Source organism: Gobius niger (assembly GCF_951799975.1).
Source record: "Gobius niger genome assembly, chromosome: 20".
Lineage (NCBI taxonomy): Eukaryota > Metazoa > Chordata > Actinopteri > Gobiiformes > Gobiidae > Gobius > Gobius niger.
Genome location: NC_136871.1, coordinates 27,224,398 through 27,245,035, shown reverse-complemented (window position 1 = coordinate 27,245,035; position 20,638 = coordinate 27,224,398). Strand labels below are relative to the sequence as shown.

General features: G+C 40.9%; 2 protein-coding genes across 2 annotated transcripts; one reads left to right on the top strand and one right to left on the bottom strand.

The window, feature by feature from the left end:
- Nucleotides 1-11,779: 11,779 nt before the first annotated feature.
- On the bottom strand, nt 11,780-16,625 carry LOC306979739 (protein transport protein Sec61 subunit alpha-like 1). The gene is made up of 12 exons (XM_079578835.1): nt 16,490-16,625; nt 15,849-15,916; nt 15,700-15,765; nt 15,519-15,597; nt 15,311-15,442; nt 15,128-15,237; nt 14,857-15,010; nt 14,615-14,775; nt 13,993-14,190; nt 13,035-13,226; nt 12,874-12,950; nt 11,780-12,600 (listed from the first exon to the last, which is right to left on the bottom strand). The coding sequence occupies exons 1-12, from the start codon at nt 16,494-16,496 to the stop codon at nt 12,414-12,416; spliced, it is 1,431 nt and encodes a 476-aa protein (XP_079434961.1). The 5' UTR covers nt 16,497-16,625; the 3' UTR covers nt 11,780-12,413.
- Nucleotides 16,626-17,209: 584 nt separating this feature from the next.
- On the top strand, nt 17,210-20,186 carry chchd4b (coiled-coil-helix-coiled-coil-helix domain containing 4b). The gene is made up of 3 exons (XM_079578175.1): nt 17,210-17,421; nt 17,900-17,998; nt 19,354-20,186. Exons 1-3 carry the CDS (start codon nt 17,400-17,402, stop codon nt 19,659-19,661), a joined length of 429 nt encoding a protein of 142 aa, XP_079434301.1. The 5' UTR covers nt 17,210-17,399; the 3' UTR covers nt 19,662-20,186.
- The last annotated feature ends 452 nt before the right edge of the window (nt 20,187-20,638 follow it).

Here is a 20,638-nt window from a genome sequence, read left to right as displayed (position 1 = left end):
TAGTAATGATCAGATAAATGGCCTATAAATATAATTGGGAGCAGCAATAGGACATGGTTGCTGTAAATAATATTATATTTTACCCACGGTATCTAACGGCTATTTTAAATGCATACTATAAAACATGATGAGGAAACTATGATTATTAAGAAGATCATAAATATTGATGGCGTGCACTCATTTGCAAAGTATAGATTTGATCAACTTGGACACTTGCACACAACACACCTAACTTATTTCCTGCTGGAGTACATTCTGGAGACCGGTGGAACCACTCCAGCTGAAGAAGACTCTTGGATGAGAGAAAATGTCAACAACTTTTTACTTGAATGGAAAAACCTTGGATGACTGAGAGCTCACACAAACACGTGCAAATCTTATTGCACAATGTTCTTTTTTTTTGGTCTGTTAACACAGATGTTAGGCATATCTTTAGTTATATTTGACTTAAATACAACAGTTTTTTTTTTTTTTTCATTTAATGTCATGCAAGACAATTTAAACCAGTCACTTATTTTGTCCATGGCTGAGGACAGTTTAGTCGCTACTTGCTCCATATCCCTCCCGTGTCCGTAGATGACGGCATCATCTGCCTACATGATGATGTCTACAGTATGTCTTTGTGCACAGCCGGAAGATCTGTAGATGCTGAACAACAAGGGTCCCAGAATTGATCCTTGTGGGATCCCAGTTGTGTAAACTTCCATTCCATTCTAAGGGCCTGATCTTGTGTTTCAAAACGCAGACAATGCAACATTGTGCATTGTGTAGGAGCGCACTTTGTGATCTTGCAGCTCCTAGACTTAGCGCATTTAAGTGAGGGGAAACACTTTTTTCTCCAACCAGACCCCGCGAGGGAGAGGGGAACATGAACATGTGCATTTGTTTTGTTTCGTGTTTACAGCCAAGCGAGGGCCGGTCTGCGCCACAGCTGGACCGGCATAAACTACATCTCTTTCTCTCAAGACATGAACATTGTTTAGCACATGATGGGGTTAATAAAGTGTTTAGTTTGACCTGTGAGAGCCTGTAATGCTTAAAGAAGAACACAAGGCAGCGCGATGTAAACGAGGAAATAAATGTCAGCAGTGCTCCAGAGCAGTCACCTCCTCTTGCGACGCCCTCTCGCAAGTGGCCAAGGTGCAAAATCTCAATTTGCTAGAGGACTGCGCACAAGATCTGGCTCTTCTGTGCCAAGATTTAGTCAAATGATTCTCTCCAAAGATTGCATGTAAATGAATTCATTTTAGTCACAGATTTAGTTAGACTCATACATTTTTAATTTAGCAAGTCTATTTTTTGTCTAATTTTAGTCAGCAAAAAATTATTACCAAAATGATTATATATTATATTTATAGGTTATTTGACGGATCAACAATCCGTTCAAACCAGTCACTGCTGGACATACATTTGTCACTTGAAACCATGATGCAATGCTCTGTGCTCGATTCAGAGTGTTTTGATGATGTTGTTATGATGTAAGAGGTTACGTGGGAGCAAACCATATGGAGGCCAGGATGTGCAGGTGAAAGTTTATCACTTATGTTACATCACCTGTTTTGGTACCATAACCAATGAGCAGCTTTGAGATGGACGAGGTGTTCACTCAGACACAAAAGCAGCAGCACGCAGTGGGCTAAAGAAGTAACTCTCTTTCCGTATCTGTCCGACACGTGAGGAACATTATAGGTCCATAAATCCAGTTTGTACATGTGAGAGAAGATCCATGATGCAACGCAATGTGTGAAGTAATGGCCGACCTTTTGCTCATGACCAACCCGCCACCTTTTTGCAGTTGTCTTTTAGATCAAAACAGCTTCAATCCTCTCCCTGTGGTACATTTGAGTGTGAGAAATGGAGCGTCTTATGTAACTCTCCTGTGGGCCCTGAACCTGTTGGGAGCGATAAGAGCAGGGTCATTGAATCACAGGACCAATTTACAATGTGATAAAACTCCAACATCAGTGCTGTCCATTCATTTAATATATGAGAATATGACCGCTTTATCACACACTGGCTGGGGTTTAGATACAGCTGTTGGTCTATTGTGAACTATGAACCCTGTGTCTCAATACACTTGGAACAGCTGGTCGTAAAGAAGAATCTCTTTATTTAACTTAAATGTCAGCTGATGGCCCTAATACCCATGTAATCTATAATTAGTGTTTTGTTGATCAATGCAAAGAAAGTTTGCTGAAGGGAGGCATTGTTTAAATGTCTATTCTACAAAACAACAACACAGATAAATCTCATCTAACTGCCAATGGACACATAAAACTGCATAAAACATTAACAAAGATTAGGAAACACACCCCACTACAGTAAAGCGTTGTGACTGGTTGATGGTCAATCATATTTCCAGATGACAGATATGGCCTAATTACACCATTAATTCTACCATTATTAACGCAAAGAAAACCAACATTGTCTAATTTTCTACTCCATACGTACATGCCAGAAAGAAAAGGAAACATTTACAAAAATATATGTATCAAAGTTATTGAATTATAAGTCCCCTTATTCTGCCACTAGCATTGCTTTGCCAGACTCTCTGTCTATCCTACACAGAGGAGAGTCTGGCCACGCAGCAGCTGAAGCCTTTTGACTGGGCGGGCCTCACACACACAGCGCCAAGGCAAACGTTTCCGCCTCTGCTGGTTTGTTTTGAACTAAAACTTCCTTGTGTGTTACGGAGGTAAGGACAACAGCGGTTGTGAGCGACGTTATCTTGAGAATTGTGTTTGACCGCTGTGATTGGTCCATGTGTGTCCAGACCCACTTTCTTTCGTGTAGGAAGGAAGTGGGTCTGGCTAGCCGGGCTATTAATGCTACCACAGTCTCAATATTAAAAAAAAAAAGCTTCTTTTAAGCACCTTGGCTGTAACTGTGATTGGCCAATGGCCATACATTTTTGAAAAACATTTACCCAAACAGCTTTTTCCGGGAGAACTGTTGTCAATCTGTGAAATTGACGAATTAAAATCAATGATGAGATTTGACCTGGATATGCCCATCGCAGCACTGCACTTGTGCCACGCCAGGACTCCGTGTTTTTAGTATGTCCGTCCCTATCAAATCAACAACAACAAAACAATAAATAACAGCAATTCAATTCTCGATCAGTGTGACCTGGTTGGCACAGGCCTCTATGACCAGATCTTACATCAGCCGCAGTGGGGATTTCTCTTTCCACATTAGCGCTCCTGTACATACTCACCAGTTCAACCCACAGCCGCATGCTTCACCATCCTGAGGTCTAAAAATATCCCCAGACAGGACAGGACAGGCGCGGACAGCTCTATACGGTAATCTGGATTAGGTCTGGTGGTGACTGTGCTAACCCCTGCAGCCTTGAACGCAAAAGGGCTGTCGATCATACCATAGGATTATCATCATCACATACTGCATAGTTCATATGCCGCATGTTATGACCGCGGGCTCTCATGCTCATCCAATGTCCATATACAGTGCTCCATGGGGACATGTGTCAGACGCTACCAGCACGACCTTTCAGTGGGATTAAGCGGAGAGACATGCAGAGTTTACTGGGCTGAACGGAAGAATTTAGAATGCCATTTGCATAGTTTAATTGTCTAATAACTGTTGAATGTGGCTTGATCATGTGAGTTGTTTGTTTGCCTTGTAATAAATTTGGCTTCTGTTGAAACGTTGAAAGCCTTTGTTGGCGACTTGGAAAGGGCTGGTGAGCTACAGTGGGGAAAAAAAGTATTTGGCCAAAATCCAATACAATGTCTATGTGAAACTGACCAAATACTTTTTTTCCCCACTGTACGTGCTGGAGATCACTGCTTAATGGACTCGCCTGTTTTTAAAGTTATTTAAAGCACACACACAGCAATAACAACAGCATCAGATTACTTTAATGTGACAGATAAATATGGGGTAACCTGGCCTGCAAACTGAATTCTTGCAGTGTGATTTGTTTGAATTCCAAACCACCAGTGACCAACCCGTGGCAGTATTGCCTTGAGTGGGCTGGTGTAACATTTGGCAACAATGAGCAGTTTTATTTATACTATTTAATGACATGGTGACGACAGAAACCCACAAGGTATGCTACTACATACTTGCACCACATATAAACATGCACTTTGAATGTCTATTGTCATGATTCTGCTTATTCAGTCATTGTTTTGCATTTGAGTACTTATATATCTGTGATACTAATGTAGGAACGTGCTATTACTATTTAACATCATTGTTTTTAAACAAAGGATTTAAAGGGACTAGATGCAGTTGGTTATGTTATACTCACTACAGCCACCTCAGGTCTTACGTTTAACTGCATTCTCTATATTAAAGGCCACCGTTTTTCCATACTGAGATATGTTCTTCCCTGAAGCTTAGACGAGTTGATGTGTACCTGTCTGGTCTTTGTGAGCGCCCGCGGAAGAGCTTGGTCGCTTCTAGCAGCGCCCCGTTTGGAACTATAGGAATACATTGGGAGAGGCCAAAAGCTAACAACATCTTTGGTTGTTTTGCGTGACTGAGCACACGCAGACAGGTACACATCAACTCATCTAAGCTCAGGTAAGAACATATTTCAGTATGTAAAAACGGTAGCCTGTTCCTTTAAGTTTGTGCACTTCAGACCCAAAGTAATAACTTTCTGAGTGACAGTGCAGGATTGTAGAGGCAGTTGTGGTGAACAGGTCTGAGCTCATTCTACACATTAGAACATGTCTGGAACAAGTAGGGGGAGGAAAATACATAATTTTTACATTTTAAACTCCGTATAGTCCCTTTAATTCAATATAATTAGATTTGCTATTGTTGTTCAAAGATGTGGCTGTGATTGGCTAAAACAAGGCGCGCAGTAAATGCTGGACTTGCCAGGTTTGGGTTGAACACTAAGCAAATTAAAATCTCCAATGGCTCAACATGACACTAATGAGAGAATTCAACACAATCCAAATGAGTGTGGCAGACCGGGAGAGACCGAAGGAAATATGGATGTCAAATATTTTGGTGTCTTGTTTTTTAAGATTTAAGTTCTCCGTCATATTATTATTATACATTTAATTTTTCAGAAGGCAACAAAAGCTTTTATTGGCAACAGCTGTTTCTGTCTGCGGCTTTTGCTTCTTCCTTCCTGTCTCGTGTCATGGGCCTCTTTGCCTCTTGAACGATTTGACTAGAGTTTACATCTCTTTCAGTGCAGCACACGGCACACTAAAGCCATGTGAGGAGAATTTTGACATCATAATAGTACAAATACTACTCCAAGTACTCCAAATAAAGGAATGAATGAATTTCGTTGTATCTAAGCGTTTTTTCCCCATATTTTTTTCCTTATCAATCCAAGTTCTCCAAACAAACATTAAAGAATGTGACTGAAAATGTCCTTTCGCTCACATCCAAAACAGATGCAAGAAAATAGAAAAAGAATAACTTTGATTATGTAAAAAGCAGAACAGAAGAATGAATATATAGGTCCAGTATTCTGTTTCTGTTTGGTGGAATGTTATATGAATGCAGCCTGTTATTTCTGCCATAGTTATACTACAGTCCGGGCCTCTGTGCTGCCTTCTCGTCTCTGCTGTTAAAATGTGCATGTGTGTCCTCCTTGTGTTTTTAGCCACACTTGACTGACAGTTTGATGTTTATGGTCTCTATATGACACAGTTGCATAAGACCCGGTGGCCTCTATCTATAAATTCACTCAGATTTACGGCAAAGACGCTTGTCACAGGTGGGCACATGATCACACTATAGTCAGTAAACACTTACAATGTGCCAACGAGTCAACAGTTTCTGTTTGGCACAAAAATCAAAACAACATGTCATCAGTTTCGTAATCTGCAACGTGCTCGGGCTGGACAATTGAGCAACCTGATTAAGAACATGCCAGGTGCAGCTGTTTGGTGTTTTAAACAGATGTCTTTATTCTAGTCTTGTCCCAGAATGTTTAGATCTTTCCCAAAAGTCGCCGGTTGGACCTGGTCAAGTCCCGGTTTTGGAGCAGTAGTTTGTTGAGCCACACTGGGCTGAAGGACATGTCATGTTGGTGCATATAATCGAGTATTAAGCAAACTAAGTATCAGGTTTGTAAGCAGGTCTGTGTTTGTGTAAGTCGGGGCAGCAGGTCAGGCCTCGGTACATTATGTTCCAGAGGATTAGGACTGAACCAGGACTAAATCCCCCCACACCACCACTGCCCTGATCCAAAGATCAACTATACAGGGCAAAGGGCAGCCGCAAGGTCAGGGCTGCGGATGTTAGAGGAGAAAAAAGGTTAACACTCGTCCATCACAGCAAGAAGGGTGTGAAAGTGTGTGGTGTTAGCATGTTTTTACTGTGTTTGAGTGGGTTTCTTCCTCCATCACTTAATGATTTAGTTTTGCCCGAGCTCATGTCTGAAGATTTGGAGGGTCCTGAGCACAACACTTATATATAGTACTAGATATAGTGCTTTTCTACCTGCTGTAGGCACTCACATCAAGGAACCACTCATCTATTCACACTATTATTCATACACCAGAGTCAAACACTGGAGGCAAGGTGGGTGAAGTGTCTTGCCCAAGGACACAGTGACAGTGTGCACCTGCGGGATTGGAACCACCGACCCTCTACTATCTGTCGCCCTTTGAACTTTGGTCAGCTTTTACTTCAAGGCATTGAAGAATGGACCAAAAGTAGAGGTGAAAGTACTGATTTCCCTTTGGACAATCGACCTTAAAGATGCATTATGCAACTTTTATCAGAATTTTAAAATATATTTTTGGTGTATTTGACCTCATAGTGACCCAGTGGCTGTATGAGTGGTCAGCATAGCACCTTTACCTTCCATCACAGTGGTCTCTAAGACGCTCCAGGAACAATTGTTGTGTAGGTTTTCTGCTGAGAGGGTCCGTCGGAGTGAAAACCTTCCAAACAATTGATCCTGGAGCGTCTTAGAGACCACTGTGATCGAAAGTAAAGGCACCATAACCACTCATACAACTCACTACATAAAAACTGCATAATGCACTTAAAACCTCGCGAATATTAAGAATGTAAGTGAACCAGATGTGCAACGACTTTTATATCATGTTAGAATTGAATAGAATTTTATTGTCTACCGAGGTACTAATTCACCTTTCTACCGAGGTAGAGAGATGATAAGTGGAGCATAAAATGACTTTAAATGTGATGTTTGATTGAGAAATGTTTACTTCAGTGATATCATGCACTGCTTTTTTGCACTTTTAACATTTGTTCTTGTTGATTCAGGCATGTTTCAGTAATCCTACATATTTAGTCCATTTCTCAACTGCACTTAAAACACCAACCCACTATCCAGTGATTGCTAAAGACTTCACACCTTTACCAAACTTGTTATTATTATGTCTGTAGTCAAACTTTCTTCCCTACACAGATTGGCACGCTCGCTGTTTGTCCCCATTGTGGGCATTACCGTCTGGTTCAGATTCAGAAATCTTTATTGATCTCAAAGGGCAATTCATTTGTGGCAAACCTCAGAACATTTCACAGTCACTGTGTGTCAGTCCCAACAGTTCAGACGAGAGAAGAGGCTCAAGATGAACATTAGTTCTTTAACAGTAATAAAATAGAGCACATTTCATATCGTCTATCTCCCCTCAGAATTCAGCAGTTCAATGGCAGAGAGGACTAAAGAAGTCGGAGAATCAAACATAAAAACGACATGTACAAGAAATCAGCGAAACTTTGAGGACAGAGCATGGAGAGGCTGACCCAATATACAGTTAGCCTTCTTTAGCACCTGCTTCTCCCACAGAGAATGTAAGTGTCTCTGTGTGTAACTCCAGTGATTTTGGAGCAGGTATTCACAATGTTTTGCAGTTTAGTTCCGTCTTTCACAGCCAAACCCTTGAACCAGCAGAGAATCTTTTTATTTACTTTAATTTGAAGCACCTTCAAAATGATGAGGTCTTAAAGTTGTAAAAGCCTGGCCTTTGTGGCGGCGCTGACAAGTCAGTCAGTAAACTATGCATTTCCATAATGAAAAGCTAAATGAAAACTGTTTTATCTGCAGAGAATTGGCCATGTGCAGCATGTTCTCTCTTGTGTTCTGCCCCGGGGTGATTGTCAGCGGTTGTGAACAGGACTGACTCACTCACTCTGTCGCATGCTGATCTTGTGACTTTTACTCCCACCACTCTCTCCGCCGCAGCCCTCTCCTCTGCTCTCCTCAAATGCCACAGCAGGCAACAAGTCACGACTGTCTAGGGCCGTGAGAAGGGAACATCATTACACGCTACTCAAGTTTATTTACACGTAAACCGTACTTTATTATCAGCAGATTGTTGTGTCTGTTTTGTTTCAGTAATGGGGCAAATTTACAGTTTACTCTACGGGAATTAAAGAAACGAGTTGTAGAAGGGTCGTAGCTGTAGTGACAGTGGCTCAGCTAGTAGCCTTGATTCAGTCACCAATCAGAAGTTTCACGTGTCCGAACCTCACTTTGAGAACCGCTGATTCTCACTTCACCTGCCCTTCTGCACGTGTCTATGTACACGGGTGTAAAAGTGTATGTGTTAATTGCAAAAGTATGGAAATTACTCCAACAAACAATAAAGATAAGAAAGATTTACATAGATACTCTCTGGTGCTCTACCATGACATATGCTGCAAAAAATGTATAAGTTGATAAGTTAGAATTACTCCCAATTAAGAGTATTTGACCTTAATTTGAGTGAATATGACAAGCTAAGTGAAACTTCCGATTATGGGGGCCTCTATGATGCTCCAGGACCAGTTGTTGTTTATTATGGAAAGCAAAGGCGCTAAGCTAACCACCCATACTGCCACTGGGTCAATAAAAGATCAAATATGCACTTATATCAACTTTTATTCTTCACATAAAAAGTTACATATTGCACCTTTAAGTATAAAACTGCTAATTCCACAGTTTCTGTTCTCTTTTAAAGAGTAAAAGTGGTGCTGGTAGTTGAAGCAGTAATAGTTGAAGTACCTGCATTGATGTTTTTGTCTTTCCCATGTTTTTTTCTACAAAGTCCATAATGGTCCTGAATGAAAGCAACTTTTTAAAAGTCAACTGCTAGCTTATGAGCTAAAGGCATTTGAGATCCACATTTCTTTTTCTGAAACACTGAAGAGGCACCAAGAGTCCCCCACACTTGCAGCACAGAGGAGACGGCACAAGAGGAGGCATCCAGGCAAGACTCACAGCCTTCTATTGTTCTGGCTAATGGACATTCATTGGAGAATAAAACAGATTAACTGCTAAGCTCTTACCAGAAGATGGTGAAAGACTGTTGTGGAGCGGAGGGAGCTGCGCAGGAGGAGGAGGAAGGAGGAGCTGACCAGTGCAGGACACCACGCTCTGAAACAGGGACAAACCCAGGAGGTGCTGCACCGATTTAGAGGATCAGAGGAGACAGTAGGCATCCAGCCAGGTTTCCCCCAGGTGCTATTGTTTCCTCAACCTCCAAAAAACATGCTGGTCAGTCACAGCAGCTCAGGACTGGACACTATGTTGTTGTACGTTTGTACAATGACAAAAGCACTTATTTACTTACTGTAAAAGGAGTAGTAGTAGTAGTAGTAGTAGTAGTAGTAGTGGTGGAGGTGGTAATAGTTTTTGCTGTAATAGTCATGGTTGAGTGGTGTAGTATTTTACAGTTTTAGCCTGAGGGCCATACTCCACACTGTGTCGGTGCATTAGATTACACACTGTGCGGGATTGTAACCGTGACCAAACATACAGCAGGTGTGTGACATTCCTCCTCACTCAGAGCTTATGTAACAGCTTTAGCTTTTTTGGGCCTCATTTCGCAATTCTCACAAGCTAATGCGGTGGCTCTTAAAGGTCAAATATCTGATACAAAACACATCAGTGATGCAAACTTAATGGCATCGCCTCCACTTGTTCGGATTGTCGACTCACTCCTCACATGGACATTTCAGCAAAGCATTTTCCACTTTTTTCCCACTATTTTTAAGCAAAATAGAAAAGTACATACATACATACATACATACATACAAACATACATACATACATACATACAAACATACATACATACATACATACATACATACATACATACATACATACATACATACATACATACATACAAACATACATACAAACATACATACATACATACATACATACATACATACATACATACATACATACATACATACATACATACATACATACAAACATACATACATACATACATACATACATACATACATACAAACATACATACATACATACATACATACATACATACATACATACATACATACAAACATACATACATACATACATACATACATACATACATACATACATACATACATACATACATACATACATACATACATACATACAAACATACATACATACATACATACATACATACATGGCTCAAGTGATTTTTATTAGTAACTCCAGTTGATTTTCTTCTTTACGTCTAAAAACATTTATATAAGCCTATTTATAATTGTATTTGCATTGCATGAAGTGCCTGAAGACCTTTCAGGAGTCAGGACTTCTTCAGCGGTGCATGATTCCCTGTCCCCTGGTCTGAACTGAAACAGGCTGTATTACTGTGTACTGAGGGCGCCCTCTACTGGATCATTTCTGTAGTAACAGTTTACTTACACGGTAGAGCACAGAAAGCGTGACTGTTAAAAGCAAATCAAAATGTGATCTGTAAGAACTGTAAAGATCGAGACTACATTGCTCTGAACAATGGATTACAGATTATATGAATCAGTCTGAACTGTTTGACCAGTGTGACCAGTGTGACCAGTGTGACCAGTGTGACCAGTCATTTCTCCTTCAGTGGCCGTGGCACCTCGTGGCACAAACCTTTCCGCTCATCCTGGCTTGGGACTGGCACAAGGTCAAGGATAGCCTCACTTGTGTTTAAGTTATAGGTGCATAGTTATAAAACCTTTCTCATAAAACATTTGACCTTCCAAGAACCACCGGGCCTATATCAAGGTCAAATCCAGACTAAACCGGGTCCTAGTCACATAAATGCTACATGAGCTCAATGTATACAGCGCTTTCCATATATTTGGCTACACACCATGCTAAACTGAGTGCAAACCATGTATGAACCAGAAAACACTTCATGCATTACTAAAAATCAAATGAGATGGCCAAATACCAGTTTGCGAAGCACAGGTAAAGTATTATGTGAAACTGTCTGCAGTCCCCAGGCGCATTGAGTTGCCTTGTGGACGAAATGCACAGTATAAATAAACTTGCCTTGCTCACATACATACAGAGGTGGGTAGAGTAGCCAAAACATTTACTTACATATAAACATTACTTTGAAATTATTTTACTCAAGTAAAAGTAAAAAGCAGAGGCCCAAAAAGTTACTCAAGTAAAAGTGAAAAAGTACTTGGAGAAAATGTGACTTTAGCACTGTGAATAACCGAGTCTGATTTATACGTATTTAGTGATGTCAGTTGTGTGAAGACCATGTGGAAAAGAAGTTTTCTGCCATAAAATGGCAGAAAACACAGAAAAACTCAAACTAAATACTTCATTATAATTTTAGTCAAGTAGAAGAAACAAGTACTGTGTGATAAAACAACTCCAAGAAGTACTGAACGTTACTGAAGTACATGTCCTTGAGTAAATTACCCCTCGCCTCTTCTTACAGTCGGTGCTTAATTGCGGAAAAAAAAAATGATTATTACTGTTGTATTATTAGCACTAGAGCATAAACAGCAAAGTAAGGTAAAAAAAAAAAAACACTTTATTAAACAAAATGTTTTATTGAGAATGTTCTGAAATGCATTTTTTTTTTACATATTCAAAAAGACTTTTATTATACATTAAGACAAAGGTATTACACTGTATGTATGGCCTATGTACAGAAATTACCTGAATGTGTCCGGCGCAAGACATCAAGGAAAAGAAAAAAACATATGTGGAAGTAGTGGGTAATACTGTTTTGTTCTTGGGACTGGCTTAAAAACATTGGGGTCTGGAGAAAAGCAGTTTAATCTTAATATTTTGGGCCCTTAATCGTTTCCTCAAGGCCTCGACATGGATACAACAGGGAAATAAAAATGTCTTCAGATCGTCGTAATCTTTTTTTAGTTCATAGTTTGATCGAAACATAAAATATCAAATGCACTTACAGCTTCTCATGTTTTTCATGGCATAAAGATGGGTACAGCATCTGCATCAAGTCCCATAACAACTTTCAAAACAGGAACATGGTCAATTAAACACTTCCCACAAAAGGAAACTAAAAATTAGGCTTTTGTGATTCCATCAAGAACCAGAAAAGGCGCAAAAAAAAACCCCATTGATGAATAATTCCCACAACCTGATCACTTTGAACAAAATCCAGTCCGGGTTTTTTGACAAAGGTGAAAAATAAATCAACGTCTCTTTTGTCTTCTTGTTGGATTGTAGGGAAAAAAAATGTCTAGAAAAACAGCGCGGACATGGTTCCTACTTCGCTCTGCTCCTTGACGAATATCTCGAAGTACTGGTAGATGATGGTTACAGCCAGGAGGATCCCGGTGCCCGACCCGATCGCACCCAGGAAGTCGGCCATGACGGAGAGACCGCCGATGCACAGCCCTCCAAAGGCAGCCGCTGTGGGGATGTACCTGGAGGAAAGGGGCCACAGAGCAGTCACTTTTGAGGATCTGAAGATTAGCATCTACAGTGGGTTTGTTCAAAAACAGCAAATATTGGAAAGGTTCTGCACATATTGTATAGGCTCTGAGTACTTAAGTCACTCTGAAAGGTACATTTTTATTCATTAACTATTGTGGATTGAAATTCTACTGCATTAACTTGTCTCTTGATTAAAGCAGAACTACCCTCTGGGAGTAATACAAGTGTTAATGGGTTGATTGCTCATGGAGCTGTAAAAGTACCTGTTGAGTTCATGGACCATGGAGGTTTCTCTGTGACCTCTCATCACCATCTGCTGCTCCTTCAGCTGCTTCGCCACCTGAAGAAAAACACAACACACATTTAATCAAACATAAATCACAGCAGTGGTCAAACAAAAAGTATCAGAGTAAAAGGCTCTTACGTCTTTGGCGGAGGAGCCGGAGACCTCGATCCATGTTTTGGAGAAGAAGGCGCAGGAGCCCAGCATGAAGATGATGTAGATCACAGCGTGGACCGGGTCGTCCAGGACGGACCCGAAGGACTCTGGGGGCGAGAGGTAGTAACACAGGCCTCCCACAGGATAGGCCCGCGCCGGACCTCCTGAAGTCGCATCCTATGGGCATGAACGATGAAGTTACTGGTTAGATTATTAACAAACAAGACAAAAACTAAATGGTGGTAACACATTTACTTGGAGATGCAACGTTGAATTAAAACATTTCCAACGTTGCATTCATGTTAAATGTACATAGAAATCACATCCTTTTTTGTTTTGTCTTAATAATCCTCTATCGCCAAAAGGCTGGATGTTCAACCTTTAAGGCTGGTATAAACTCCAGCGGCCAGCTGTGTTCAGTGAAGGGTTGTTCTCTTGAACTTTCACGTTGCTCCACTGCATTCCCATTGTGAATGAACCAATCACCACTCTTACACTCCATAGCATTTAAATGCAGAGACTTTTCGAAGGAGGAGCACGTCTGACGCATTCAGGCTGCCACAGCTACTTCAAACTCACTCATAGGCTGCCATGAATCAGCCTTACTTTCCTGCATTACCATTTTTTAACAAATATTGAGATTGCACTTTTTGCAATTCATGTCTGAAAATCAGCTCACAGTGACCATTTTGGACACATCATTTGAGAGAAGTCCAGAATATAAACTGACAGAACAGGTTTGAGGAGGTCTACACTACTAAATCTTTGCGAGAGATAGTGCTGCCATCTTTATTGTGGTCTTCAATTTATCAATGGCAACTTTTAACATCCCAAATTGTGCAGCCTAGAAAGAAAGAAAAGGCATTTCCCCCTCTCCTCCACAGCTCGATGGATAAACAAGCCTCTTCAGAAGATACTAAATATACAACGACCCGATACTCACAGACCAGGTGCCTAGCAGGTTGACCAGGAAGTTCCCGCTGAAGCGCGTGGAGAGCATTTGGGAGATGACGTAGAGGTTGGACACTAGGGCGGACTGCAGGATGATGGGGATGTTGGAGGTGTAGAAGAGCTTGATGGGGTAAGTGTTGTACTGGCCTCTGTAGCGGGCGGACTTGATGGGCAGGTCCACTCTGAAGCCCTTAGAACAGAGAGGAATCAAATGTTAATGCAGTGCGATTCAACAGGACAGGGATGTTTGGGCCAATTTCTTTCATTCACATCACTACATCGCTACATTGAAGACTAATTGTAATAATTCGAGCCAGCCATTTTGATCAGGAGGGAAGGAACTGTTGCATGTTAGATACAAGTCAAATTATTCATTCACTCCATACTGATTCCATAGAAAGTTACGTACGTGGCCAGAGCTGAGATGGATTGACAGAAATTAAGGCTATACAAGCACCTCATTATACACACTATCTTGCCATGAATATAACCAACAACATGCTAAATAATATCCTAACTGGCAAAGGTAAGCAGTTATAAAAATGTAACTGTAGTAGCATCGGTGTTATGACAATGTTACTCACAGAGGACATGAAGTATTTAAAACCCTTTACCTGGAAGTATATGACGACAGCGAACACGAAGATGGTGGCGATGAGGTTCATGAGGTTTGGCAGGTTCTGTCTGTAAAAGGCTTCTCTCAGAGCGCGCACTTTATCTGTGCGAGTGGCCAGCAGGTGGAACAGAGCAATGATCGCGCCCTCAAACTCTGTGCCTGGAATGACAATACACAAAAACAAATGAGATTATGCAGTATGATAAAGATGGATGTACACACTGTCTACTGGACACTGACCTCTGCCGGTGTTGACGGTGGTGGGGCTGAAGGCCTTCCACACGATGGTCTCGCAGATGTTGGTGGCGATGAAGAGAGAGATCCCTGAACCGAGTCCGTATCCTTTCTGCAGCAGCTCGTCCAGCAGCAGAACGATCAGGCCGGCAACAAACAGCTGCGGAAAAGCAAACAAGAGCATGTTTTTTTTTAAAAGATCTTGACAAGCATGTGCAAAAACCTTTGAAACAAGACTGTAAATCCTTTGTGTCCCCGGCTCTGTAACGGTTCTGACCTGGATGATGATAAGCAGACAGATGCCTGCGCCCATCTCAGACGGGTCACCGTACATCCCAGTCATCACGTACACGATGGCCTGCCCGATGGTGATGATCATCCCAAACACTGCAACAGCAAGAGACACAGGGTAAGATGCAAACACTTGTTTAAAAAAAAAATGCCTCCAACAATAACTTACACTTCTGTGCTCCGTTGAAAAGGGCTCTGTCTTTTGGAGTGTCTCCGACTTCAATGATTTTAGCACCAGCGAGTAACTGCATGATAAGGCCTGAGGTGACGATCGGAGAGATACCCAGCTCCATCAGAGTACCTTAAAAACACAAGAGGTCAAGTTAGAAACAGATCAAAAAGGGACTCATGATAATAACACATCTTTAAATCATTACCTCTGTTTGACGCCATAATTACTCTCATCCAGTAGAAAGGATCTGCAGACTCTGATGACATAATGCCAAAAAGAGGAATCTATGGAAAGCATTATTTTCAAATTAATAAAAAATAAATAAATCATGTTTAATTTGATTTGTACATTTTCCCCAACTGCATATAACACTGCGCTGAACTCACCTGGCAACACACCAGGAAGATGAACAGTGTGATGGCCGTCCATAATACCTTTTCTCTAAATTGAATCTGCAAATGAAGAAAATGAATGTTAGTTTCGGACTATCTGCAACATGGAAGGCAGTAATGCTGTACTGGTGAAAACGGCATACCTTTCTTTCTGGTTTTTGAATTTCTGGCAATACTGCACAGAATGGCTTTATGACCTCCAAAAACTTTACTGCAAATGAGAAAACACAATAGTTTGTCATAAATCAGTTCTTGGTCCTCCTGGTCTTAATGGTACGTGGCAGTAATAAGACAGGGGGCGGAGTAAAACTACGCTCGTATCACTTGAATACATAAAATAAAACATAAAAATCTGCAACAAGAGGCTTCAGTGTGTACGAAAGCATCTTGTTATAATGCATTGTTGTATTTGTGGTGGAGAAAACAGGACTTGTAAACAGCAAAGTCCATTTTACGCACGGATCCTTATGCGTCGTCATCACTCCGCTGCCACTATCTTTGAATGGTAGGATGCTAAGTTGTAAAAGGCTTTTTTAATCACAAATCCACATAGATATGCAATTTTGCCCATTCTTGCATTGAAATGCTCTGTTTAGTCGTGGATCTGGTTAAATAAATGCATCGATCGTTTGAAAGGGACCTCCGATTGACTATTTCCACTTCTTAGCCAGCTAGCATCGGAGCTAGCATGCTAACCTTGTGAGTTACACGAAGGAAATCGTTGCCTGTAAAGCTGCTCTTTCAATAGTTCAGCTATGGTATTTGTTTATAAAGTCATACTTACTGCCCATGGTGTCCTAAATGTCCTCCTATGTCCCTATGATCGGACTGACACGCTGCCACGGAGAAATGAGCCTTTCAGTGGGAGAGACACCGGGGAAAGAGGAGGAGAGAAGCCAGAGACACGTCACCAGTACAGGCGCACAGGCGAGTGTTTAAAGGGCCAGCTGTGCCCACCCTGTCATTTACACTGACATTATGACAATTATAAGTTTAAATGGTTAAATGTCAGAGAGAAGTGAAGTGTTATAGCATATATTTTTGAGTACTCGTAGCTGCCACAAACTTGGATTGATTATAATAGGTTGTTTGCTCGTTGTTTTCTTGTTCTCATTCATTGTCTTGTTTTTTTTTTTTCTTGTTTTTTTTTATGACAATTGCATTTTTTTTAATGGACAATATGAGTATTTCTTTTAAACTGACAGGATGACCACCTCCAAAAGTTGTCAAGAAGTGAGACTGATATTGCGCAATGTGGTGGGACATAAATATTATGGGACATGAGAAATACAACAGTATTATTTGCTTTTTTTTTACTACCCCAAAACAGAGAGAAGGGCTGATTGTGGCAGCAAAGTTAGAGCCAGCTCGACCACGTTTACTGGCACATGCCCCAAGATAAACAGAAAAGAGGAAAGACAGGCCGGTGGTCACCCGACCTGCAATACCTACAGTGAACAGCAGGCGGCAGCGGCGCGCCGGAGCAGTGACGTCGCAGCGCCGACCGACTACAGAAGAACATTATGTCACTCATGGATGCAGCTCTTCTTTCTCCTGTCAGAAGAAGTTATCTAACTTTACAGCAGAGCCCGGAGCCCCTTTCTCTGTAGGATGCGTCTGTCTGAACCGCGTTGTTGAAGTCGTGCGAGAGGGATATTTACTGTGGACGTTGAGACCAATATTAAGGGAGAAAAATGCCGATCGTCAGAGAAGAAGGTACCCACGCTGTGCTAACCGGCTAGCCTGAAATCTCGCGTTTTTGAATGAAAATGTGTTAAATTAAACCAATTTATAGGATAAACAGCGTACCCGTAGCTTATAGATACTGCAAACGAACTCTTGTTTCATATACGTCATAAAATATGTTGTCATCATGTCAACAAGATCTAAGCTAACTGTCTGATAACCTTGACCAGCGGCAACAAGCTAAAGGCTTAGAAGTGCATTGTGCTGTAGCCTCATCATGCGCTACTGTTTCAGTCAATACAGTGTTTCATCTGTGCGCTGCTTATGATGCGTGACTTACAGATGCAGCAGTCTATATGTCATTGCATTTTGACAAGATTATGTCTTTAAATCATAGTTTAACAGCAGTGAAGTGTCAATTTTATGAAGCAAAGTTGAATTATTATTGAAAATCATACGTTGTTTTTTTTTTTACTCTGATATTTTAAATGTACATGTTATGCCACAGGAAAAGACACCATCATATTTGCCACCAAAGAAGACCATGAAGCACCAAGTAACGCTGAACTGGTGGAAGAGGATCCCAATGACCCCTACGAGGAAAGAGGTGAGGACCCTCGGTTTTGTCTGTGTGGCCCAATATCTCATTTACTTTGTCCTGATTTGGTGCGGTTTAGGGCTGGGTACATAGTGTACTGTTAAAAAGAATATTCAATACCGGTACTTTAATGATACTTGGCTTTCAATACCGATGCCTAAACAATACCGATACTAAAATATGTGTCATATAGAACCAGAAACCAGAACAGTAATGTTTGGAAGATCTGCAAATTTACAATATTGGGTTTAATTCCAATGTCAGGAAATGTGTAAAAAATTGAGAATCATTTGGGAGAAACTGTGGCAAAAAAGAAGGAAAAAATGTGTAATAAAGGGCAAAATAGGGAAATATTTTAGAGTAAAAAACGGGCAAAATTTGCGGGAAAAAATTGAGAAAATTGGTGAAATATTAGTAATACAAAATTGTTTAAAACAATGGGGCAAAAAGAAGAATTGAGCAAACATTGAAAGAGAAAGGAACAGAAAAAACAATTTATTTGAGCTGAAACCAAGTCACTTCCTTTAATGCTGTCCCTGGTCCAACAGCATCTAAACTGTTCTTTTTTTTATTATTATTATTATTATTATTATCACCTGCTTTCGAAACTTTTATTTTTTCGATACCAGTAGTACCTAAATGTTTTTTTTCGATACCATACTGGTATCGTTTAACAGCAGCCCCAGTGTTGTTGCTGTGTTACATTTGTCCATATAAGTATTGCATTAGATGACTTTAAAGCAGTACTAAGTAACGTGTTTACCTTAATAAATCCTTTCCGTAGTCCCTGTGGGGGTGATACAAGTGTTTATGGGATGATTGGAGGGTCTTTCATCTCCCCCTGGTTTCTCTGGCCAGAAAACCATGTTTGCAATTTGACTGCCACCGGTCCAGAGCAAGCAATACACACTAATGGAATCACAAAGAAGAAGCTAACAGGCTAACGGGCAAAGCTAACTGCGGGCTAACGTCACTTTAAACAGTATTTACAGCCAAGTTTGAGTGAAAAAAATGATTTCCATTGTATAATTGGATGCACAGTAACCCTCTGTCCCTTCGCCTTTCCTGTCAGCGTAGTATTTACTCTCCAAGACAATTAATAAGTTAAAAAATCGTAACTTGCTACTATACCTGCAGTTGTGCTTATGGCCTTATTACTGCTTTAATGGCAAATTTAAATTATACATCATAATTTGTGGATTTGCCTTTTCCCTCATTGAACAGGGGCTCTTTAACTCTAACAGTTTAAGAGCCCCGTTAAAGGCTCTTAAACTCAAGAGGTCCCTTTGAGTGCCCATTGCCTACAACTAATCCAAACAGAAAAGCTATCATGAACTAATATTGTCTCCCTGTCTCATTCCCAGGCCTGATCCTTCCCAGCGGGGAGATCAACTGGAACTGCCCGTGCCTGGGGGGAATGGCCAGTGGTCCGTGCGGATCTGAATTTAAAGAGGCCTTCTCCTGTTTTCACTACAGCAAAGAGGAAGTGAAGGGTTCTGAATGTCTCGACCAGTTCAGGGGCATGCAGGAGTGTATGCAGCGCTACCCAGAGCTCTACCCCCAGGAGGACGACGACAAGGACAAGCAGGAGAACACAAACGAGAGTGGGCCAAGCTCCCCACCCGAAGGACAAAAGGACAATGAGACAACAGAAGCAGACGTGAAGAGCTAACGTTAGGAATAAGAATAGATGATAGAATATTGCATATAATTGTCAGTCTGGAGAAACTGTTTTGTGATTCAATGCTTCTTTCTTTTCAATGGAACTCTATGCTCAATCACAGACTCTCGCAGGCGCCCCCTATTGGTCATTCTATTTCATGCTCTGAACGAGTGACAGGTGTGTTTAACCAATTACGCTTAAGCAGATGGCTTTACTTAGCTCTGAAGGCTAAAGCTGTGTACACAAATGGTGGATAGAATCAAAATTTATACATGCACATTCGTACATTTGGTTTGATTGATGTAGCAGTCCTGAGTAAAAATCCTGTCTCTTTCGCTGCTTCCATATTTGTTTGGAAAATATGATGTGATTTTCAACAAAGTAGGCTAGTTTATAAGTGAGCATAAAACAATGCCCTGTTCTTTCAACTCGGATGAAGAATCTATGACATTATTGTTGCCAGATATCCAGTGGAACATGGAACTGAATCAACCGCAGCCTTTGTGTGTGAGACTTTTCTAAATAAACATGTTATACCAGTTTGTCTAGACTTTCAATCATTCTGAGCTGTTTCTCTGTCTAACTGGCAGAATAAGTACGATTTATTATGCTTTTATTATGTGGTTCTACTGTTAAGATATGAGGCACTTGATAATTCACGTGAGGTTGTTTGGTCATTGGCACCTTGAGGGGGGGAAAAAAACCTTGAAGAGATTTGATTAACGTGACAACTTAGTAGTAAATCTCACAAAAAGGTCAAACAAATTACTTTTGCCTCAGTACGCAGGTGTCAAACAGGGTTTCCGCTGGGAAGTTAATTTAGTCTAAATCAAGGCGCTACATGTTATGAAAAAGCATTAAAGTAAATCCGAATTTTTGGAAAGAAATTATGAAATTGTCATTACCTTTATGGACAGAATTTCTAGGCGCAGCCAGGGGCTGGAGGGTGTCCTGTTAGGGAACCTCAGGATCTCATCTCTGCTGTT